We start from the raw sequence: 25,698 nt of genomic DNA, 5'->3' as shown, positions 1-25,698 counted from the left end.
TCTTATGTGACTATCTGGTAGGTTTAGCCCTTTTCAGCTGATTTGTATAGTTAGTTCTTGTGTTGTAATGTTACACCACTGTCAGTTATAGGGAGGGTTGCGATCCCGATAACATGTTTAACACTAGCACAATCAATGTGTGTGTGCCAGTCTCATGTCAGGACTCTATAATTCAGTGATTTTCGTTTGTTGCTCTGTTTCTCTGCCGCATAATTTTTTACGTATATTATTTTGTATATACATTATGCCATTAGTTTTCTGGTTTTATTTTGTTTATATTTGTCGTTTCGGGGCCTATACTATGTCGTATGGTCTTTGTTCATTGTTGAAGTCCCCATTCCAAACATAAAGAAACATTTATAAAGTTTCGAAGGTAGACTTAAACATTATCCTTTATGTTCAGTGATAAAGATGATGTCTTCTCTAAATAATTCAACGTTTGATGATTATTTCAAACGCAACTATCACATCGAACACGACAAAAGGATGCACAAATACAGTTAGGTGATATTTTGACTTACACCTAGAACTGAATAGACGCATAAGTATCCAACCTTCAAACAAACTTGCACTTCCATGTCACAAAATAAAAATCAATCAGAAGACAAACAGTTAGCAAAACTTAAACAAAAAAATACAAACTCAGCAAAAAAGAGAAGATTTCACTTCTCCTTTGGGAACTGCTCATTTCTATGTAGAATAATTCCAGCAGCGCATGTATATAAAGTGTGTTTCTTCCAATTCCTATGTTCCAGATCGTTCATTTCATATCATGATTAACTTTACAGAAGGCTCTGCTAACAAGGAAAAAGGAAGCTACTAAAGTAAAGGATTCAAAAAGGGACAAAAAGGGAAGTTACCCATAGAATATTTAACGAGTAATAAAGAGTGAAGTGACCTTTATGTATTTCACAAAGTACAAGGGATATATTTCAATTGTAGTAACCACAATGCCATCCTCTATTCTTGCAAGTGACTTTCTTAGATTCAAATTTGTACTTATGTGATAAAATTGAGAATGGAAATGGGGAATGTGTCAAAGAGACAACAACCCGACCATAGAAAAAACAACAGCAGAAGGTCACCAACAGGTCTGCAATGTAGCAAAAAATTCCCGCACCTGGAGGCGTCCTTCAGCTGGCCCCTAAACAAATATATACTATTTCAGTGATAATGAACGCCATACTAATTTCCAAATTGTACACAAGAAATTAAAATTAAAATGATACAAGACTAACAAAGGCCAGAGGCTCCTGACTTGGGACAGGCGCAAAAATGTGGCGGGGTTAAACATGTTTATGAGATCTCAACCCTCCCCTAATACATCTAGCCAATGTAGAAAAGTAAACGCATAACAATTCGCACATTAAAATCAGTTCAAGAGAAGTCCGAGTCTGATGTCAGAAGATGTAACCAAAGAAAATAAACAAAATGACAATAATACATAAATAACAACAGACTACTAGCAGTTAACTGACATGCCAGACTTCAATTAAACTGATTGAAAGATTATGATTTCATCATATGAATATCAGGCACAATCCTTCCCGTTAGGGGTTGAGTATCATACCATCATAACATATATGAGAAGAACATAACCCGTGTCATGCCAACAACTGGTTTTTGAATAAATGTATTTATTACATTGGTTGCAATGAATTACATTGATTTCCAAGTTAAATAAAAACCGATAATTTCACATGTGAAATAAACGTGGTTATTTCACTCTTTGACGTCATACAACAATAGGCGTTGTCAAGACGTCGATAACGGCGGATCAAAACAAATTGTGAATGCGTAGAAAAAGATATAGTTCCTTACATGTTTTATATTAATTTCGTTAAAAAAAGCCATTTGCCAATGTAATAAAAAGAATAAAGAATTAAAGAATTCAAATATCGAAAAATATTCAACTCGTGACCGAACAACACTGATAATTAACTCATGCGCTACGCGCATTCGTGAATTAATGTGTTGTTCGGTCACTCGTTGAATATTTTTTTCTATTTGAATTCTTCCATTAGTTATTCTATAATTAGTTCCGATGCAAAGACCCTATAAGTGAATCAATATTAACGCCAAAATATGCAATCCTTAATTACCTGACAAAAGTATGAGCCTGATTTTACACGTACAGCATGGCATTTTTTTCCGGTAGCATCTGATATTATAAATAATGGAGGAGATATTTTATTGTTGTAACAGAAAATAATTTGACTGCTAAACAAATACCTCAACGTGATCTATCGATTTATAACTGTATCATGCGTTTATTTTTAATTCATTCGGGTCATCTAGCACCAGCCCCTTGTGCTGACAAGTATCTATATAGGCAAATAGCATTTAAGTCAACTATGACATACCTGAATTTATCGACAGACAACGACTTTGTGGAACATAAATAAATAAATTATTTAGTTACCGTACTTTCTATTTGAACTCTACAAGTGAAATAAGGTTGAAATTGGTTTGATCAAGTCTGCTATTTCTGGTAGAGAGTTGACTTAATGGTATTCAAACCACATCTTCTTATTTATATATTTTAACATATGTTTAGATAAATAGACATATATCAGGCAGAGTACATTTAACTTCCATAAATAAGCAGTATACATATATTATTGAACATACGATTAAGAGATTAAACAAAATTCATTTTTATTCGGAGAGAGCGATGCAAACTTGAAAAATAATGAAAATGAAATTATTGAAATAAATTCATAAGAATACAGAATAAACAGTGCGGATGCGTGAAATTTATAATAATTCCACTATTTTTACGAGCACTTAACAGTGTGTGACTTTTAAATCGACTATATACTAGTTAATTAAGTTCTGTGTCATTTTGTATCTTGTGGAGAGTTATCTCATTGGCAATCCTACCACATCTTCTTTTTTATAGTTAATATTTTATATATTCGAATAACATTAACTTTCATTCAACGTAGATGATGGTCTTTTGGTAGAAGAAGGTGATGTTTTAGTACTAGAAGATGGTGTTTTAATACAAGAAGGCGGGGTTTTAATACAAAACGGATATATTAATCAATTACTACATAAGCATATGCTAATAATCATTCAAATGTGTTTAATGTAAGTTGTTTTGATAATTTTATGACTACAAATATGATTTATTGTTAATTTTTATAAACAGCTTTTGTGGTATATTAAATTTTTATATCAGCTAGACGCTAGATTCGTTTGATTTATTTTTTTTATAATTATATTATTAATCAGCCAAAGCGGTAAATACAAAATGTTTATAGCAATATCGGCGTTTTGCTACTTTCCTGGTCTCAATTTTGGCACACTAAGAAAACATATCACTTCAACTTATTTAGGTTTTTGCAATAATTTCCTTACCCCTCTCGTCACATGCAAGTTAATTCACTCTCAAAATTTTCTATGACATCGTATTTTGATTTAACAATACTTAATTCTATTCAACTAATGTAATAGGGGCAAAATGACAATTTCTTCACTACAATTTGTTTTCCATTTCTACAAAACACTCAGCATCCAAAATTTTTGTTAGAACTCCAAACTCCTATACATATATCATGTATATGTCTGTATTGGCATAGATTATCGGCTCCTTAATAGCTAAATAGCTCTAATGTAAGCCCTTCATTTTATTTTAATAAAATAAAGTACAGTGTAGTATACATTAAAGCTATAATTCATTTGGTTGCTGATTTTGAGCTTTTAATTTTGTCATTTAATAAAGGATTTATCGTTTTGTGTTTCCTCGGAGATTGGTATTTTGTTTAATTTGTATATTTTTCATCAAGTCGACGATCGTTACGAAACCATGATGCCAGAGAATGGGTTAAAATACATAACAAAATGATTTTGCATTTATTATCGTATTTAAATACGTTTCAAATATCTAATAAAATATACTGTTTTTTATATAATCTTTGTTGCTTTTAATCAGAGCGAATAGTCTACTGACGATTCGTCAGACGTAAACAAATATTTCAAGTGAATTATATTTAAACGTATTTCAAATCGATTCTCAACCAAGTAAGAAATCAACGTGAAACACAGAACCCCTGCTGAGTCTTCTGTACATGTTTACATTCATCATAGCTTCCAGACTTAAAATAATGTACGTTTCGTCTACAAAAGACTCATCAGTGAAGCTCGAACCCTGATGAGTCTAATGACACTTTAAAGACTTTGTTGTAGTATGGCGCATCAACGGTTTTAGAGCTTCCAGATTTTTTGCTCTTCGCCATTGTACTTTTGTTTGCCATTTTATCTTTTTTTTTTTATTCTGGCATCACTGATGAGAATTTTGTAGACGAAACAAGCATGTGCCTTTCAATTTTTTAATCCTGACAGCTTGATGATTTATTTCTGTTCAAGCATAATCAATAGATATAGTGTATTAATTTACTACTAAAAACTTGTTCTATGCACTTGCCAATAGAAAAAGTATAATGTCATTACCAGCTCAAAACATTGAGAAAAGGCTCAAATCTACAACACCTGTGGCTTTAAGCAATGCGTATGAATAAAATAAAATGATGGGAAAATTCGATAGAAAAGCAAAGTAAAAGAACCTTAAACTAGAGGTTAAAAATATGAGCAGGTGAATAGCATCCTTGCAAAAGTTAAAACGAAACAGATAACATGAACCATCAATTACCGGTATTTGTATAACCAAATGAGATGAAACAATACAATTATTGGAAATGGAATAGTGAACTACATTTACAAAGCATGTTAGATATTTTTATTGAATTTTATTTTCAGTAGCTATGGATAAAACAACTAATAGTTCTTCGTCAAGTCACAGAAATAATGAAAGGGGACAATGGAATCGAAAGGTCGAATACTTGTTATCACTGATTGGATATATGGTTGGTTTGGGAAATCTCTGGCGTTTTCCTTATATCTGTATGAGGAATGGAGGTGGTACGAGTTGATTGTTGATATATTTATTTACAAAGTGATAGTAGAATTTCTTTTTACAAATTCGTTACTTTTAGTGAGATCTATTGTACCCATGGAATTTAAACATTTTTACAGTTTCAATGCCAAAAAAGAACAATATTACTTGTTTGTGCTTATTGTAATACTTTTGAGAGACTCAATTTATTTTGAACAACTTTTCTATCAATAGTTATCAAAGGTGCCAGGATTATAATTTAATACGCTAGACGCGCGTTTCGTCTACATAAGACTCAGCAGTGACGCTCAGATAAAAAAAGTTATAAAGCCAAACAAGTACAAAGTTCAACAATGAAGAGCAATAAGCGCATTTGTAATTTTATGTTAAAATATCAACGAGTTTCCCGTTGTCGAAATGTCATATTATAAATAGTCCCTATATTTGGTCAGCATTTTTTATGCTCTACTGACTATGAAATTATTCAGTCATTCATACCATGTTTTGTTAATCTATGTCAATACTTTTCTTTTGTCTGTGTCTAGTCTTGGTATCTCTTTATGGCAAATTTTATAGATATTTTGATAGCAAGAATAACTGTATTTAAGATCCGATTTTTTTTAGATACAATCAACTGCATTTTATCTTTACCCATAATATTGGTTATAAAAATGTATGGTTGAGTTCTTCCTTCGTTTTGTCACGGCTTTCGAGTTAACTACGCAAAAGCATAGCACTAAACAAAGAAATAACTCATATGCACCATTAGAAGACGAAAATAATTATGACAAACAAAATGAAAGAGACACATTATCACTAGCTACTACTCGATGGTTTCCGAGCATTTTGAAAATATTCTCGGGTTTGTAGTTAATATCTATGTCTTTGGGATTTAAAGTCGTGTATTGTTAACAGTTTATTTCTTCCTGGAATTTGCCATCTTGTGATGTGCATGGTCCATCCTTTCGTTTTCTTTGTATTATCAATCGTTCTTGTGACAAGCATTTTTCTTCAAGAAAAATCATTCGCCATGACAGACAAAGCAATTCGAATAGAAAACATAAAGATCAGTGTCAAACTACTTAACAAATAATTGAAGGAAACTGCATTGTCCACATCATATTTGAAATAATACATCCAATATGTACTTCATTTGAATGAAGAGTATTCAATGGATTTCCAAAGTCTCATGTGAATTTTGTGTTTTATTCGTCAATGTCACAAAAGCTATAATAAAAAAAAAAACACGTATCGTGTACGTAATGCCTATTCCTGGTCACAAATATCTATATTTCATCCCATTACCTTTTTATATTTTCAATGAAAATAATTGTAATACATTTGCATATATAGAATGGTAACAAATATGACGACAACGATTCACAGCTCATATCTTACTTTCTCTACAGGTGCTTTCTTGATACCATTCGTATTTTTCTTGGTGTTTTGTGGACTGCCATTATTTTTCTTGGAGACTGCCATAGGACAATTCAGTGGGAAAGGCTTATTACATGTATGGGATGTCTGTCCTATTTTTAAAGGTAATACGTTACATGCATAGTAAAATATATATCTAAATGTATTTCAAAGGTTTCTCGTTTATACGATGAAGATTGAAAGTAAGGGTATGTAGTTACTGCTTGCACCTTATATACTGTTTGTTCCCACAACTATTGTAAGAGCCTACTTATAATGCATGAGATAAACATTTGGGTTCGTGAAAATGCGGTTGGATATGGTAAATGTTATAACTAAAGTGGGTTTTCTTCAATTGCTTCGCAATAAAAGCTTAATGTAGGTGACAACTTGTACACATGCGTGTAAGTAGTCTACAAATATATGTGATGTTTATTTCTTTGCATTTCTGAAGAAAATGACATTTTAGAAGTAACTATAAACGCTATATCAAAAACGTTCTAGATCAATGAAGATATGGAGAGTAAATCAATAACACCGAAATTGTTAACTGAAACGCTTGACAATTTAGATATAGGTAAACATTTTCATATTAGTTGATAAATGTGTGGTTCAAACTCTGCTACCTTGTTTTACGAGTTGAGCATATCTTACTAAAGTTCAAACTACTTTATCCGTAAAGTTTATGTTAATAATGTATTTTATGCTTTCAATTTGAGTTAAGTTATTCAAAATATGATCGTGTTGGTTTTTTTTTTCTGTTTAAAGTATATTGACTATTCTACAGTGCCGCAATGTTTTCATAATTTCTTTTAAGTATAAATGAATTAATTAAAAAAAACAATGTTACCATCTGTACAACTTATATTTCGATACAGATCAAATTATGTTACTTTTTAAAATGTGCAGCAGGTCCATTACCATGACGTAATAGCCAAATAAGACCTATTTAGAAAGAAATATGAAATCGGTATATATTTATTCGTACTCAGAATTAGTCATTCAACAAGAGTATCTTCTCGTCCTCTTTTTAATTTAGAATGTCGTTTTACCAGTTAAACTTTTTGAAGTAATTAACTACACAGGCTTATTAAATTTTACAGGAGTTGGATATGGAATGGCGATTCCTTTGTTTGTCATCAATATCTACTATAACATGATCATTGCATGGACACTGTATTACATCGGTAACTCATTTATCAACCCTTTGCCATGGACAGTATGTGATAATGATTGGAATAGCTTTCATTGCGTGAAAAACAGTGGTTTGTTAAATAACCACACCCAATTGCTGAGTAAAATGTCAAATCAAACAACTTTAAACGAAACTTCTTCCTGGATAACTGCTCAAGAAGATTTTTGGCAGTATGTATATTTGATTAATATGGTATTCATACTATTTTGCTTATACTATAGTACTTTATACTGATTTTTGAAGAAGTATGGCAATTTGATTCACATAAGGCAGCTCTTTGTCCATTCAAAATTAAATAATGTCGCCAAATGTGTTTTAGAGAGACAACAAAAGAAACGAATTTAATTTTTTTCTTCTTTAAATGGCAAAAATACTGCATCCAATGGCGTCTACATTGAAATAACACTGTATAAATTTCATGCGTCAAAATCATTATTATATGTTGGACTGATCATGATTAGTTACTTTGATACCCATCAGAAAGCAAATAATGCTTACATACATGAAAACGTGCTGAGTTAATAACAGAAAAAGACCTCAGAACATTAACCAAAATTATCGAAGGTAATCTTAACGTGAACTAGTTTGAGAATTAGGTTGATTTTAATTAATTACCAGAGGAGAATTCTAAAACAAAAAGTATGTTGAAATCATGACAGAACTGAAGTAATATGAAGCTGATTTTCTCAAGCGAAATCGTAATTTAACAGTAGTTACTTCAACAGGTTTAAATATACCAGAAAACGTTGAATACTTTCGAGTATCTTATTTATATTTATCTCAAGACGATATTTCGTACATTTTTTTTTAACACAATATCGAATTAGAATATATTTCAACTGAGAGATTGCTGGAAAGACTTTAAACAGATACTGCTAATTGCATGTTTTACTAAATTATTCAGTTATAATGGCTTCGTTTTGCCATGGTCTTTCGAATCAAAAGGTTAAACATATTTAAACATGTTTTTCATATAGATAAGTATTTTAATACAGTTTTGAACTAACTTATTTATATATTTGTTATTTTTTTAGCTTTATTTTATTTAAAACTTTTTTTTTTTATCTTTTCTACTATATTTAAGTTAGTTAATTAATACAATTATGTGTATAGTGTAAAACGCTTTGTAATGACTTAACAAATAATGATTTTGCTTGATCAAAACTACATTCGATGAGACTTCACTGCGAACATTTAAAATTCTAGGGGAAAGGTGTAAAGAAAAGCTTTGTCCTTTTTTTTATCTTTGCTAGGAAGAACGATCTCAGATTGAATGCATTTCATATGTATGTTTATATGTCTCACCGGATTAGAATTATTGCCTAGTATTATTAAAGATATCTTTCGTGTGGTGTGCTGTTTGGTCTCTCTGAAGATTTGTTGAATGTTTAGATTCATTTCAACGAAGGAAAAAATCTACATATTAGAGGGGTACAGCTGGTAGCAAAAACAAAAAAAATGGAGTTTTGTATTCAAATAGCTTGTCAATTATATTTCAAAAGCAAATTTGAATATTTTCAACCAAACAAACTGAATTAATTCATTGCTTTGCATGTCCTTTTTGTATTTTTTGTACGTTTATCATCATGTAAATGTATGTATTTGTCGGTTATAAAAGCTCAGAGAGCTTATGTTTATTTGTTATGTAACATTCCGACTATAAATAAAGCTTTGAATTTGAAAATTTTCAATACCAAAAATATAGAAATGACCGTCAATGATACAATTACACATAGATTTATCAAGAGACCATTATTTTTGATTCATTAAATAAACTTACTTGGTATGATGAGAAGAGTATCTGTAACTGTTGTTGGGAATGAAACTCGTAGCATATCCAGCACTTCGGAAGATTTGTCTTTACACAATACATAGTTTATACAATAAGCTTTGTCACAGCATTTCTTGAAATATTCATTAAGAGCGTACTTAAAACGATTTGAAACAATAACAGTTGACTGGATTCAAATATTTTTGTTTGTCAGCGGGAGAAATGATATATTTTGTGGAAGAGGGAACATAAAATTGCAAAAATGTGAAAACGACGAAAAGACCAAAAACGTGTACAAAATATTACATAAAAATGAAAACCAACATCATCCCAGTTAAAATTTGATAGTTAGAGCTCAAGTAATGTAAGTAGATTTTCTGCGTATAAAGCAGCTGCTGTCTCGTTAATCACGTAAAATTTAAGAATCCGATACATAATCGAAATTGTGTGGTGTTCATCGTCAGCTTTCAAATCAGTCGTTGTTAAAACATCTGCCTTGTTGTCTTAAACGGAAGTTGTTGGTTTCTATATATCTGAAAATGTTCTATCTCATTATTCATTTTTTATTTTAATATACTATAGAAGTACTTTGATGTCTTCTTTAATACAACAAATTTGAATAACGTTATTTTGAAATGTTTATAAATTGTAATGTATAACTTTATGAGATTTGAACATGTATTAAACTACTGCCGCTCTAATCTCTAATCAGTACTAATCAAATAAAAAGTATACAAAAACTAACATAATCAGTACTCATCCAATCACAAATATACAAAAACTAACATAATCAGTACTCATCCAATCACAAATATACAAAAACTAACATAATCAGTACTGATCAAATAACAAATATACAAAAACTAACATAATCAGTACTTATCAAATCACAAATATACAAAAACTAACATAATCAGTACTCATCCAATCACAAATATACAAAAACTAACATAATCAGTACTCATCCAATCACAAATATACAAAAACTAACATAATCAGTACTCATCCAATAAAAAGTATACAAAAACTTACATAATCAGTACTCATCAAATAAAAAGTATACAAAAACTTACATAATCAGTACTCATCAAATAACAAATATACAAAACTAACATAATCAGTACTCATCAAATAACAAATATACAAAAACTTACATAATCAGTACTCATCCAATCACAAATATACAAAAACTAACATAATCAGTACTCATTAAATAACAAGTATACAAAAACTAACATAATCAGTACTCATCCAATCACAAATATACAAAAACTAACATAATCAGTACTCATCCAATAAAAAGTATACAAAAATTTACATAATCAGTACTCATCAAATAACAAATATACAAAAACTAACATAATCAGTACTCATCAAATAACAAATTACAAAAACTTACATAATCAGTACTCATCCAATCACAAATATACAAAAACTAACATAATCAGTACTCATTAAATAACAAGTATACAAAAACTAACATAAGCAGTACTCATCAAATAACAAATATACAAAAACTACCATAATAAGTACTCATCAAATAACAAATATACAAAAACTAACATAATCAGTACTCATCAAATAACAAATATACAAAAACTTACATAATCAGTACTCATCAAATAACAAGTATACAAAAACTAACATAATCAGTACTCATTAAATAACAAGTATACAAAAACTAACATAATCAGTACTCATCAAATAACAAATATACAAAAACTAACAATAACAAATATACAAAAACTAACAATAACAAATATACAAAAACTAACATAATCAGTACTCATTAAATAACAAGTATACAAAAACTAACATAATCAGTACTCATCAAATAACAAATGTACAAAAACTAACATAATCAGTACTCATCAAATAACAAATATACAAAAACTAACATAATCAGTACTCATCAAATAACAAGTATACAAAAACTAACATAATCAGTACTCATCAAATAACAAGTATACAAAAACTAACATAATAAGTACTCATCAAATAACAAGTATACAAAAACTAACATAATCAGTACTCATCAAATAACAAATATACAAAAACTAACATAATCAGTACTCATCAAATAACAAATATACAAAAACTAACATAATCAGTACTCATCAAATAACAAATATACAAAAACTAACATAATCAGTACTCATCAAATAACAAATATACAGAAACTAACATAATCAGTACTCATCAAATAACAAATATACAAAAACTAACAATAACAAATATAAAAAAACTAACATAATCAGTACTCATCAAATAACAAATATACAAAAACTAGCATAATCAGTACTCATCAAATAACAAATATACAAAAACTAGCATAATCAGTACTCATCAAATAACAAATATACAAAAACTAACAATAACAAATATACAAATACTAACATAATCAGTACTCATCAAATAACAAATATACAAAAACTAACATAATCAGTACTCATCAGATAACAAGTATACAAAAACTAACATAATCAGTACTCATCAAATAACAAATATACAAAAACTAACATAATCAGTACTCATCAAATAACAAATATACAAAAACTAACATAATCAGTACTCATCAAATAACAAATATACAAAAACTAAAATAATCAGTACTCATCAGATTACAAGTATACAAAAACTAACATAATCAGTACTCATCAAATAACAAGTATACAAAAACTAACATAATCAGTACTCATCAAATAACAAGTATACAAATACTAACATAATCAGTACTCATCAAATAACAAATATACAAAAACTAACATAATCAGTACTCATCAAATCACAAGTATACAAAAACTAACAATAATCAGTACTCATCAGACAACAAGTATACAAAAACTAAAATAATCAGTACTCATCAGATAACAAGTATACAAAAACTAAAATAATCAGTACTCATCAAATAACAAGTATACAAAAACTAACATAATCAGTACTGATCAAATAACAAATATACAAAAACTAACATAATCAGTACTCATTAAATAACAAGTATACAAAAACTAACATAATCAGTACTCATCAAATAACAAATATACAAAAACTTACATAATCAGTACTCATTAAATAACAAGTATACAAAAACTAACATAATCAGTACTCATCAAATAACAAATATACAAAAACTAAAATAATCAGTACTCATCAGATTACAAGTATACAAAAACTAACATAATCAGTACTCATCAAATAACAAGTATACAAAAACTAACATAATCAGTACTCATCAAATAACAAGTATACAAATACTAACATAATCAGTACTCATCAAATAACAAATATACAAAAACTAACATAATCAGTACTCATCAAATCACAAGTATACAAAAACTAACAATAATCAGTACTCATCAGACAACAAGTATACAAAAACTAAAATAATCAGTACTCATCAGATAACAAGTATACAAAAACTAAAATAATCAGTACTCATCAAATAACAAGTATACAAAAACTAACATAATCAGTACTGATCAAATAACAAATATACAAAAACTAACATAATCAGTACTCATTAAATAACAAGTATACAAAAACTAACATAATCAGTACTCATCAAATAACAAATATACAAAAACTTACATAATCAGTACTCATTAAATAACAAGTATACAAAAACTAACATAATCAGTACTCATCAAATAACAAGTATCAAAAACTAACACTGTTTTGCAATTGATATAAAGATAAGATAATAAATCATGTTTTACTAATTCTAGGCAAAATGTCCTTCAGATGTCTTCAGGAGTAGGTGAGCTTGGTCAGATAAACTGGCGTATATTACTTGCATTGTTCGGTGCCTGGATAATTGTTGGACTCTGTATAATAAAGGGTGTAAAATCTGTTGGAAAGGTAAGATTATTTAATTGAAAGATTTAAACAATACATACGACATGACAATATTATTTAACTATCAATTAACATGTATAAAACAATGTATAATAGGATTCCTGTGTTCTATTAAATATTTCATGACAGGTGCACGGAACCAAAACAGTACTTCGTTGAATAGCTAAAACCTAAAAATGCAATTATGCACAATGGGGTTGCAACCTTCGCCTAAGTGAACTTTCCTAATTTTGTCAAATGGAATTTTCACACATGATCTATCTTTTATATATTTAATGTATCGATGAATTGGCTGACCACCAGCAATGTGTACGTTCATTGGTTGAAAACAAAGATGTTTGATAGTATTTCTGTGTGCGCAATGCTTGTTTCTGACATAACCTACATATACTTGTGATCAAAGTTTGAAGATATGCCTCAATTCACATTAAGTATTTCTGCATGATAAGACTAGTGTACTGTTTTGTATTTAATATTCCGAATGATGATTTCTACTTCACCCCTTTGATCTCTAAGTTTAATATCTTCCTTTAAAGAGAAACCGTCTATCATTGATTCACCACACAGAACTCTTTGTTTGTAAGCAGCAACCATCTATCATAGAAATCATGATGGGGAATCGATGCTTGGGAGTATCGTATTAGCTTGAAGATATAGACTCCATATGCAAGTTCTGCAGGAATGTTGATTGATTTATTCATTTATTCTTGAGAGTGCACTGTTATAACAAATATCAGTTGTCATGAGGTAACGTGAGCTTTTTTCCTGTCATGTGATATACTTTTCTACATATACCTTCCACTAATGCGATAGTTATTTAGGCTGACTAGCAAAAATGCATTCAGTCATGTTGACTAGACACCATAAACAAGAAAGAGAATCGTCTTCATACATAATAAGGAGATGTGGTTTGATTGCAAATGAGACAAATTTCCAGATAGACCAAAGTGCACAGAAATTAACAACTAGGTTATCGTACGGCCTTCAACAATCAGCGAAGCCAATACCGCATAGTCAGCTAAACATACCCCGAAAAGACAAATGTTAAACATACCAAAAGAGAAAACTAACGGCTTGATTTATTCTATTACAGTTTTTATTTTAATTTAAAGGTAGTATATGTGACAGCTCTTCTACCATATGTTATTTTAACGATCATTCTGATAAGAGGACTCACCCTGGACGGATCTGTTGACGGAGTAATTATGTATCTGCGACCAGATTTCTCGCACCTGCTGAAGTTACAAGCAAGTTTTTACTAGACACTCACGACGCTGCGGTTGACAAATTACACTTTAAATGTTGGGAATGTGTCAAAACACAAAAGAGCTTACCTGTATATACATGTACATTAGAATTATTTAAAAACTGCATTGATCATTTTTGAGGCAATTCCGTATGGAACGAATATTCAATAACATTTTTACCATTAGAAATATAAGATATAGATATTAATAAATTCCATAATATTTTTAAGAAACTCTAATGCAAAAAATGGGGGGATGGGGCGGTCATGTAAATGCAGTAGATGTGCGGGGTAACGGAGACACGGGATACATACGGCGATCTCTTAATAGTTCTTTCAAATAATCTTAAGTATTAAAATCTATTTTATACCTACTCGTGAATATTAATGTAACTGTCATTTTTATATAGTTATGAAAAGCAAAGGAGTGTATGTATTTTTATCCAGTCGTTTGCCACCTAAATTTTTATCTAACGGGGTCTGTTAAAACACGTATTTTATAGTCTTTATACAATTTCAACTTGAAACATGTTGCACTGTAGTTTTAGAAAATTATAAGGGGTTTCTGATTGATTGATTGTTGGTTGCTTTACATCCAGTGGCAAATATTCAGAACGATAAGAGTTTTGTGTAATATATGACTCACTACTCACCGGTTAAACATCCCTGCAGCGTTTCAAACGCATTGCATAGTGACTTTACATTTACACCTTAACACCACTTAGTGTATATAGTTTGTTTTCTATAAATTCCTGAAACGTTTTGTTGAAATTCGCCTACCGTTTCATTAGCAAATGACAATAGGAAAATTAACACCGATGACCAATGCTAGGGGGTTCTCTAAAAATATTTTGGCCTTTTTCTATTAAATCTGTTGGATGTGTACATATTACTACTCTACAGAGGTACCAGGGTTTTTTTCAGCGAGGTGAAGGGGTGCTAGGATTAAATTTAAAAAGGGAAGGACAGGAGTTTTGAGTTTGTAAAAAGGCCGGGTGACAAATTATGTCAAAAAAGGGCAAAATAAACTAATAAAAAAGTCCGAACATAAAAGGACGATAAAAAAGGTAGGAAATATATTACAAAAATGTTTGAGCTCGCAATACTTTTCATTAGCCTGTCCTAAGTCAGGGACCTGTAGTTCAGTGGTGGTCGTTAGCTACTGTCTGTCATACTGTTCTTCGTAAATGGTTAACCCTATAGACACCATCAATTAAGAGCTAAACTACGAATGGAAAACTTTCAGGGTCACTGGAAGCCTTTGGAAACACCAGAGAGAAAATAATTCAACCAGACTGTAGAGCTTTGTGTGGGATTAGTGGATAGACAGATTTCAGGAACTGTAATACAACAATAAAACTAATATCTAATTGGCTTACTTTGTATATATTATCAATCTAGAATCGAATGAACTTGTATAATTATCAGCCCCCTTTTTTTCTAGCCCACCCAATCCTGCACGCATACACCTGTCATGTCTTATGATTGCCAGTAATGATAGCACACAAGCAATTGTCATATAGGATGTTAAATGATGATGTTCTAGATAAATTTGATTTAAATTTACCAAAATGCACAGGATTTAAATTTTACCTATTTAATTTTATAATCAATGTTTTGACACCGTCCCTAGATTTAAAGTCTAATTTGTCAACCTCAGCCGGTCGAGAATATACCTTTTCGTAACATGTCTTTTTTTTTTTGTATTTTAAGAGTTTACAGAATAATACTCTACGACAAACAAACCTGTATAAAAAAAACTGTAATACGATTTGATGTATCAGCAAATGTATCAAATATCACATATATGATTTACTATGTTGTTAGATTGATGCGTGATTAGTGTAAGTCACTTTTCCTTTTACTCACATTGTCAAATATTATTACAGGTGTGGTTAGAAGCTGCACTGCAAGTATTTTACTCTCTAGGACCAGGATGGGGACCCCTCATTTCAATGGCCAGTTTTAACAAATTTGATAACAATATAGTACGGTATGTTGCAAAAATGTGTCAGTGTCACATGCATCAAAACAATCCACAAAGAAAAATACGTAGTGAATAACACATAAACTATACAGGAAATCCGAAAATCCGGGTGATCAAGAGAGGTGAGGAGTTCCTATTACGGTTCGAAGTTGCACTGCAAGTATTTTACTCTCTAGGACCAGGATGGGGACCCCTCATTTCAATTGCCAGTTTTAACAAATTTGATAACAATATAGTACGGTATGTTGCAAAAATGTGTCAGTGTCACATGCACCAAAATAATCCACAAAGAAAAATACGTAGTGAATAACATATAAACTATACAGGAAATCCGAAAATCATGGTGATCAAGAGAGGTGAGGAGTTCCTATTACGGTTCGCTGGTGACTGCACCAGAAAAGAAGAGAAAACTACGACTCAATTTAATATATCAGATGTGTTTCATGAAGACAATAACATATAGTTCTAGGAAACAAAAATGTGTGAAGCTCGCCAGCTTGATGTAAAAACTTTAACCAAAAACTTTCACCAACTAAAAAAAAAATCTGAGCTGTGGACGATTGACAAGGTTCCCTTATTTCAAAATATCAAGAATATAATAAATATGTTTTATTACTGAACATTTCATTAAAACAGTATCTGTAGTTTTCATTTTCATATATTGTATTGTATTTTCAGAGATTCAATCATGTTAACATTTATAGGCGAGGGTACCAGTATTTATTCTGGACTGGTTATTTTTACAGTTCTTGGATTTATGGCGGCAAAGTTGTCATTACCCATAGGTCAAATAGTTAAATCTGGTAATAACTATGTTATGCATGAATTAAGTTAATATACGTTTCAAATTATGTTTTGAAAGTAACATCTTGAAAATAAACAAGAAAAGAAGTGGGAAGTATATACACATAAGGAATATTAATGAATGAGAGAAGATGTTGTTATGTAATATGTTTTAATACGTTATAGTCGCATTATGCAAATATAATAATGGACATGTTCAATTTCACACATACGACATCAAAAGGGAAGAAAAAGGCAAAAGTAACATTTGAAAAGCAAAAGAGACGCTTGACTACGGGGTAGGAATCACAAACTTCCTGCATGTTCACAGCAAATGTTTACTGAGAACAGATTGTTCTGGTTATCAAGAATATAGTAGAAATAAAAAAGAGTGTACCCTTCAGAAATAATTATTACGTTTCATATTATGAATATTTATATTTGTCCGGTATTACAGGTCCAGGATTAGGTTTTATAGCCTACCCAGAAGCCCTTGCTAATCTACCAGGACAGAATGTGTGGTCATGTTTATTTTTTGTGATGTTGTTAACTGTAGGTCTTGATAGTCAGGTGAGTTAATTTATAAGTTTATGTGTCTGTATGTTTTTTTTTAAATTGCTAAATTTGTTTCGTAATCCTTACCATGATGTTTTAAAGAGAAAAAAAACATAAATATTCTTTAAAGTAATGTTACCAATACATCAGTAATATAAGCTGCATTAAACATAAATCTAATTCACACATAACTGTTTATTCATGATTGAAATGCTAAAGCTATAGCTAAAGAAAACGAAAACATCGAAGAACAGGTTTTTTTTTTTTTTATGAAAATATTTTTTTTAAACAGTAGAAATTATTAGAGTATAACCTATAGAACAAAAGGTAGTTTTACGTTCTCGAATCGTTATAACATGAAATAGAATGCCCATACATCAATTTTTGACACACTTGGATGTACGGTTTGAACACTATTGTCTTCTGTCACAATTGTTTGTTTCGTGTAATTAACAATGACATACAATGTTGACTGCTGTATCCCTATTTTTGGACATTTTTACCTTTATTTGAATTTGGTGCGACTGTCATACAAGTGGGATTCTTTAGCTTGCTATAAAACCAGGTTTAATACACCATTTTCTACAATGTCCATACCAAGTCAGGAATATGACAGTTGTTATCAATTCGTTTGATGCGTTTGAACTTTTGTTTTTGCCATTTTATTAGGGACTTTCCGTTTTGAATTTTCCTCGGAGTTCAATATTTTTCATGATTTGACTTTTTCTATAGCATATGACTTTCAGTCAGTTAAACAATAAACTTCATATGATAAGTAGATGAGGTATGATTGCCAATAATATAAATCTCCACAAGAGACTAAATCATGATTATAACATAAACTGCATAATTAAATAGTACACAACCTTGCGTGAGTCAGTCAAGACACTTCATGTTCATTACATAGACTAAACAAATAAATAAAATAACTGTCAGTAATGTCGTGCTATCAATTCTTGTCTCACGAAACAGTCTATTTATCTTCTTTTCCCAGTGTACAATTTCTTTGCTTTATTACATTTTATCAATTTTTAAGGTTATTTACATTAATATTGCTATGCATCAAGACTAAGATGCAAACATTTCAAACAAATTTGTAATATTTTATAGTTTGCTGTGTGTGAATCTATTGTGGTTGTATTTACCGACAGCTTCCAATCGTTACGCCGACACCGAGTATTATTTACAATAGCCTTCTGTGTGTTCAGTTTTCTTCTTGGAATTATTTTCTGTACGCAAGTAAGTGGACACATATAGTACTGTTCTAAAGTATGTAGCATAACGAAATGAATAACAGCGAGAAAAAACTGACAAAAATCCTGAGATTAAAACATTCTCAGTAATGAACATAGTTGATGTTCTATCTTAAAAATATTTTAAAAAACATTTTACTCCTTACAAACACTATAATAGCTCTATTTCTTGGATAAAACATTAGCTAAAAGAACTCGCCAATGAATCTGTTTTTGTCCAGATTGAAAAGGCTGTCAATAATATCATTATTGTTTGACGTAAAAATTAAATGTAGATTCTGCGAAAGAAAATCACGAATTCACCAACATTCCAATTGACTCTATTTTCCGAAAATGACATCTGTAACAAATATAAACTTTTAGCTACTTTTATATAAACAGAACCACAATCAACATAAGCTTACAACCATGTAATGTCTTCCGAAGATGTACATAACAACTTACAAATATAGATTTATTTCATATTTCATTTATTGTTCCACTAACAAACTGTCTGTTCTACTTACTAGTACATTTGGAACAATCAAATACCTTGTGATAAATTGTTCAAATATTTCATTTTCATTTCGACAAGAAAATAAGACTTTGTGTCTGTTTCCCATCACATTGTTTCTGTTATCGCGTTTTCACTGTATCTTCTACGGTTCATTACACAAAAATATAATTACCATCGTAATTTTATTTTAGGGAGGTATATATATATTTCAACTTGTGGACTGGTATGTTGCGGCATTTTCACTTCCAATATTTGGATTCATAGAGTGTATCATTTTCGGATGGATTTATGGTAAAATGAAATCTGAAAGATTAGATGTTTTTTTTATTCTCATTTCAAACTGCGTTGCTATAATAGCTTTCAAAGGTACCAGGCTTGGTACGCTAGTCGCGGGTTTCGTCTATACACCGGTGATTAATGGTAAAGTAATCTAAAATGTTCATTATTTCTATCGAATTGCCTTAGTCTATATTTTTTGCTGACATACGTATATGCATAGGTTAGAATATATCAATATCCTATGTAAATATTTCTTAGTAAGTAATTTTTCCATGTGTGTAACGAATCGCAAAATCTTGCATACGCGAATTCTATTGGTAGATTTAATTGTAAAAATGTTGCTTTTTTTGTATTGTCACTATCAAAAGGAAGACGTGGTTTGGTTGCTAATGAGACGATTAACAACTATAGGTCATCGTACGGCCTTTAACAATGAGCAAAGTCCATACCACATAGTCAGCTATAAAAGTCACCGAAATTACAAATATAAACAATTCAAACGAGAAAACTAAGGCCTTATTTATGTTAAAAAATGAAACAAAAAACAAATATATAACACAGCAACAAACGACAAACACTGAATTACAGGCTCCTGACTTTGAAATCCATTCATTGATCCTTTGATTAAGTCAACTACGACTAGACGTATAGATGTTTAATATGTAGTTAGTTTATGTGATTGTTATGATTCTTTATTTATTGAACCTGACTCTTGCCTAGGTGCAGAACGATTTTCAAACGATGTCTATCTAATGATTGGTAGAAAAGTTCCCGCCTTTTTTCGAATATGCATCGGATTTATTACACCTATAATTTTACTTGTAAGTTTAAAATTTATTCAAAATTTTTATTAATAAGAACCGTGGTAATTAAAACATCATTCCCATTTACTGAGGAAAACATAACACATTTTTTTTTTTATAGTTCAACTGCAGCTATTAGTTGGTTCATATATCGAACTAAAAGAAGGTAATCAGATATCAAAAAAGAAAAGAAAAAAAAATCATCTACGAAATGCATTCAAACTTAATAATATTGCTTGTCAATGAAATAAGATAAACAACATTTCGCTCCAAAAATGAATTGACAACTAAAACCAACTTTGTGGGGTAATTTGATAACAGATATTTTATTGGCTATCGCGCCTTTATAATAAGCCGGATATTTAGTTTCTAATATTGAATTTGAAGATTGATTTTGATATTGCTATTAATCTCGTGTCTTATTTCAAATTTACATATATAGTTCCCAGTTCCGAAATATTAATGATCCATCTGAATTTTTTGAATCTCGAATTTTCAGTTCTGAAATATCTTTTTAATTTTGATGGATCTCCATATTTTCTGTCAGGATCACAAATTGCCTATTATGAAGGTACATGTCAGAACATTAATTTTACTAATTGCACTTTCTATTGAGACTCTCTGATATCTTTACAGGGATTAATTGTATCTAGTTTCGTAGCTTATAGACCTCCAACATATGGATCCTATACTTACCCAGAATCCTCTGTAGCATTTGGAACTATTATATCTGTGATACCAATAGTACCTATATTCGTATTTGCTTTTATAGCAGTAAAGAATGCAGAGGGACAGTCAATAAAAGAGGTGAGATTTATCAATTATACTGCAATTAAGTTTTACAATAATTAAATGGGCTCTGTCGCATTTTTCTTTACTTTTGAGTACCGTTTTAGCTCGATGAACTTTAACTACCAATCTAAAAATCAAAGCATTTATCTCTTTTTATTATCTGACATATAACTGATTGTATTCTTTCAAAAGTGTTGAATTTTTCTATAGAAAGAACAATCATATAATTGACAAAAATATTTAGTAAGTCTTTAAATCATCAAATAAAATTCCATTTCAATAGATTTTCTTTAAAAAAAACTTCATGTTGTTGATACAGTTATTTGCAATGTTATAAAGTAAAAACAATAATAGGGTCATTGATTTAGATTTCATGGTATATATCATTCAAAGTGGTGTTCTGGGTGGAAAAAAAATAAACAAAAAAAAAACCCCCCGTCAAAATAATCCTAACATGATCGTGTTTTAGATAAAAACAAATATGAATGTATTTTCTGTTCCTAATAGGCCACAAACTGGTTGAAAGTAAATTAAGAAAAATATCGAATTAAATGTAAAATTAAAAAATGAAATTCCCTATCAAACGTCAAATATTAAAAAACCAAACACATTAAAGGAACGGAAAACAACTGTCGCATACCTGACTTGGTTCATTAGTTTCCATATATAGGGAAAAGGTAGATTAAACCTAGTTTTATAGCTAGCTAAGCCTATCACTTTTATGATATTTGCATATATTTGCATAATATTAACAACAATGTGTGGGAGCAAAACAAGAAGACATTATAGGTAAAATTATCATATATATTTGAATACAGCAGTCAACATTGCGTTAAACATTTTATAACCTTGTTTCATATAAAACAAACAACTATATCAACAAAGAAAACCGATTTGAAGGCATATATATATATACACAGTGCAAAGACAAACCGCATTAGAAAAGTCGTTAAGGCCGTATGGTGACCTAAAGTTGTTAGTTGTCTGTGTCCGTGTCATTTTGGTCTCTTTTTGATAGTTTTCTCATAGATAATTATACAACATCTTATTGTTATATCTAATATCACATTATAGGTTAAAAAGATCATTGGAGAACTATTGATTTAAAGACAAATTTAAGACATTTTTCGCCAATTTTATGCGCTTTCTATACCGATATTTACATATTTGAAAAAATCGGTCAACTAACTCGTGATTGCGTTCATAAAACATTAATTCAAAGGAATGATTTCAACTTCACCACTTATTTTTCTAAAGCTCCATTTTGAACAGTAACCCCCTTTTGAGGAAATAATGATTAAACTTTTTAAGTACAACTTGTATTACAAATAATATATCGTTGCAACTGTGAAATATATATTTTCTATGCAAGCGTTGCTGGAATGCTGTTGCTACATATGGATAAAAGTTCATATTTTAATAGCCGAAATAATCTATTTTGCCTAAAAATTTGTTCTCAAACGTCCTCATATTTTAAGTTTTAAATATAAGTCAAGAACCGATGCAATCCCCGTTTCTGTGTAATACTTTATTCCAGGTATAACTGGTAAGTGGCGTTCAACATAGTCACCACAATTTGAACAAGTCAATGGACCGTGAAGTTAAGGGATAAATAAACATACTCCTGTGTGTATGTATGACGTTTGCGTCATATGAATAAAGTTACCAATTAGCAAGTGAAACCGATGATTCCATTGGGAATGCCGACTATTTGTCAAAACTCTTCCTCTACACAAAACACGTTTTCCATCAAGACTTTAAACATTTTTAAAATATTAGCTTCAGAACAAAATGTGTTTACATCACAGTGTTTTATAAGATAAAATAAAGAAAATGTGGTATGGTTGTGGAGCAGGATCTGCTTACCCTTCCAGAGCACCTTAAATCAAACCCAGTTTTTTGGTGGAGGTCGTCTTGCTTATTCTTTAGTTTTCTATGTTGTGTACTTTTTTTGTCTGTTTGTCTTTATTTTTTTTTGTCGTGTTAGCTTATTTTAAATCCATGAGTATGACTGTCTCCCTGGTATCTATTGTCCCTCTGGTGTAAACAATTGATGGATTTAGAGTCACTATACTTACGATTTTCGAATAACATAAAATAATTCTCAGAGAAGTGTTAATGATAAAATTTAGGTCTCCGGTAATCATTTGGCCCTTCGATTTATAACAGTTGCAGTAATGTGGTTTAGGACGTCAGGTCGTTAATACTGAGAACCTACAACATATGTTTATGATTGATAGTTTAAGTTGCAATTGTTGTGATTTTGGTATAAGAGACGACACGAACAGCATGATCATTAAAGTATGGAGGTATTTTAGATTGAAATGATTTATAATGATGAGCATTGTTCAAGTTCATTACCTTAGAACCTTTGTTTGCAAGAAAGAATCTTTTCACTGTTCTGGAGAGTTTGTGACTGACCATATGCATGTTTATAGCTATAAGTTTAAATGGATTAAATAATGGTTCCAAGCAGTAATTCCCATGTATATTTTATGTTAATGTTCTAGTATCTCGTTTGCAGAAAATCAAATCATCCTTAAGACCAAGTACTACATGGAAGCCTGTATGTCAAGAATATCAGGAGGAATATTTGGATACAGAGGACAGCAAAAACAGTGTTTTTTATAACCTGAAGCTAAATTTGATTGGATCCAAACATTAAGTTGCATAATTTTTATCGACATTATAATTTGCTCATATTTTTTTGCGTAAATTGAATTGTTAAAAATAAGTTAGTTTTCTTGTTTGAATCTTTTATACGATTTTAAGTGGTCCTTAATAGTCCACTTTACGGTTTGGGATTTGTTTCATTAACCATTATACCATATTTACTTATTTTCGTATACTTTTATTTTTATTTGTAGTCATTATTGGATATGCAAATGTCATTGTCATTTATCAAAACGGCAACCAGAAGTTATATATTACCATAAATAAACTATGCACACCTTTCATTCACATTTTTACAATTTAAAACTTCCTACTTGTGACATAAAACCTTAAAATCGATTTTTGGTTCATTTCAACATAAAACTGAATAAAATATATCATGTTCACATATTCATTATATTAACACAAACGGTACTATTTTTTTTCTGCACCAAATGCCCAGTTCGACAATCAATGTCTCTAAAGTGATTCTCGAATCAAAAATTCAAAGCTTATTAAAAAGATGAAGAGATTGTTTTTTCACTAAATAATTTAAAATTTGATGACTATGTCGAACGCATCTATCCCATTAAACTAGAGATAAAGGATACAACAGATACAGTTAAGTCGGCCACATATCTTGACTTACATCTAGAAATTGACAATGAGGGTCGGTTGAAAACAAAACTTTACGACAAAAGATATGATTTCAGCTTTCCAATTGTTAACTTTCCATTTCTAAGTAGCAACATTCCAGCAGCACCTGCATACGGTGTATACATCTCCCAATTGATACGATATTCCCGTGCTTGCATTTCCTATCATGATTTTCTTGATAGAGGGTTGTTGCTTACAAGGAAGCTATTAAATCAAGAGTTCCAAATGGTGAAGTTGAAATCATCTCTTCGTAAATTTTACGGACGCCATCACGAGTTGGTTGACCGTTATGGAATAACCGTTTCACAAATGATATCGGATATGTTCCTTACGTCGTAACTACAATCCCCTTCCCTTTCATAAATATGACCTACCGAATTAGACTATTTACCGGATTTGTCATCTCATAAGCCACACGATGTGTGCCACATGTGGAGCAGGATCTGCTTACCCTTCCAGAGCACTTGAGATCACCCCTAGTTTTTGGTTGGTGGGGTTCGTACTGTTTATTTTTTAGTTTTCTATGTTGTGTCATGTGTGCTATTGTTTGTCTGTTTATCCTTTTCATTTTTAGCCATGGCGTTGTCAGTTTATTTTCGATTTATGAGTTTGACTGTCCCTCTGGTATCTTTCGTCCCTCCTCTTTATACGAAAGAAAAACCATTAAGTTGAAATCGGGCAAGTGACAAACAGTGATGCTGACATACACCCTGAATCTGTAAGACACAAATAATGCCCCGCCTAACCATAGGAAATTATAAATTCAAAAATACGTATGTATGATGATGTGTGATGATGTAACTGTAGGAGAAGATAGCCAGACAAACCATGATCCCTTTAAGCAGCTACAAAAATTACCAACTGACTGTCATTTTCAAAATACTTGTAACCATACAAATCTTCATTATGTGTATTTACATCATACAAAATGATAAAGTTGTACCTCCAAAACTGTAAGAGGAGAAAGCCGGACAAACAATGTATCCTAGTCTGGAAGGACGGATGGACAAACAGACGGACATGTGTAAAAGAAAATTCTCCCCACATTTTGTTGCAGGGGC

The 25,698-nt window shown here is 30.6% G+C and overlaps 1 protein-coding gene across 1 annotated transcript; it reads left to right on the top strand.

The window, feature by feature from the left end:
* Nucleotides 1-2,983: 2,983 nt before the first annotated feature.
* LOC143082300 (sodium- and chloride-dependent glycine transporter 1-like) lies at nucleotides 2,984-24,376 on the top strand. Its single transcript, XM_076257925.1, has 14 exons — nucleotides 2,984-3,093; nucleotides 4,762-4,923; nucleotides 6,307-6,438; nucleotides 7,417-7,678; nucleotides 13,005-13,137; nucleotides 14,247-14,381; nucleotides 16,270-16,373; nucleotides 17,046-17,170; nucleotides 17,608-17,720; nucleotides 18,816-18,944; nucleotides 19,646-19,745; nucleotides 20,454-20,554; nucleotides 21,173-21,343; nucleotides 23,853-24,376. Exons 2-14 carry the CDS (start codon nucleotides 4,767-4,769, stop codon nucleotides 23,991-23,993), a joined length of 1,803 nt encoding a protein of 600 aa, XP_076114040.1. The 5' UTR covers nucleotides 2,984-3,093; nucleotides 4,762-4,766; the 3' UTR covers nucleotides 23,994-24,376.
* The last annotated feature ends 1,322 nt before the right edge of the window (nucleotides 24,377-25,698 follow it).

This window comes from Mytilus galloprovincialis, chromosome 7 (assembly GCF_965363235.1).
Source record: "Mytilus galloprovincialis chromosome 7, xbMytGall1.hap1.1, whole genome shotgun sequence".
Classification (NCBI taxonomy): domain Eukaryota; kingdom Metazoa; phylum Mollusca; class Bivalvia; order Mytilida; family Mytilidae; genus Mytilus; species Mytilus galloprovincialis.
This window is presented reverse-complemented; position numbering and strand designations above follow the sequence as displayed.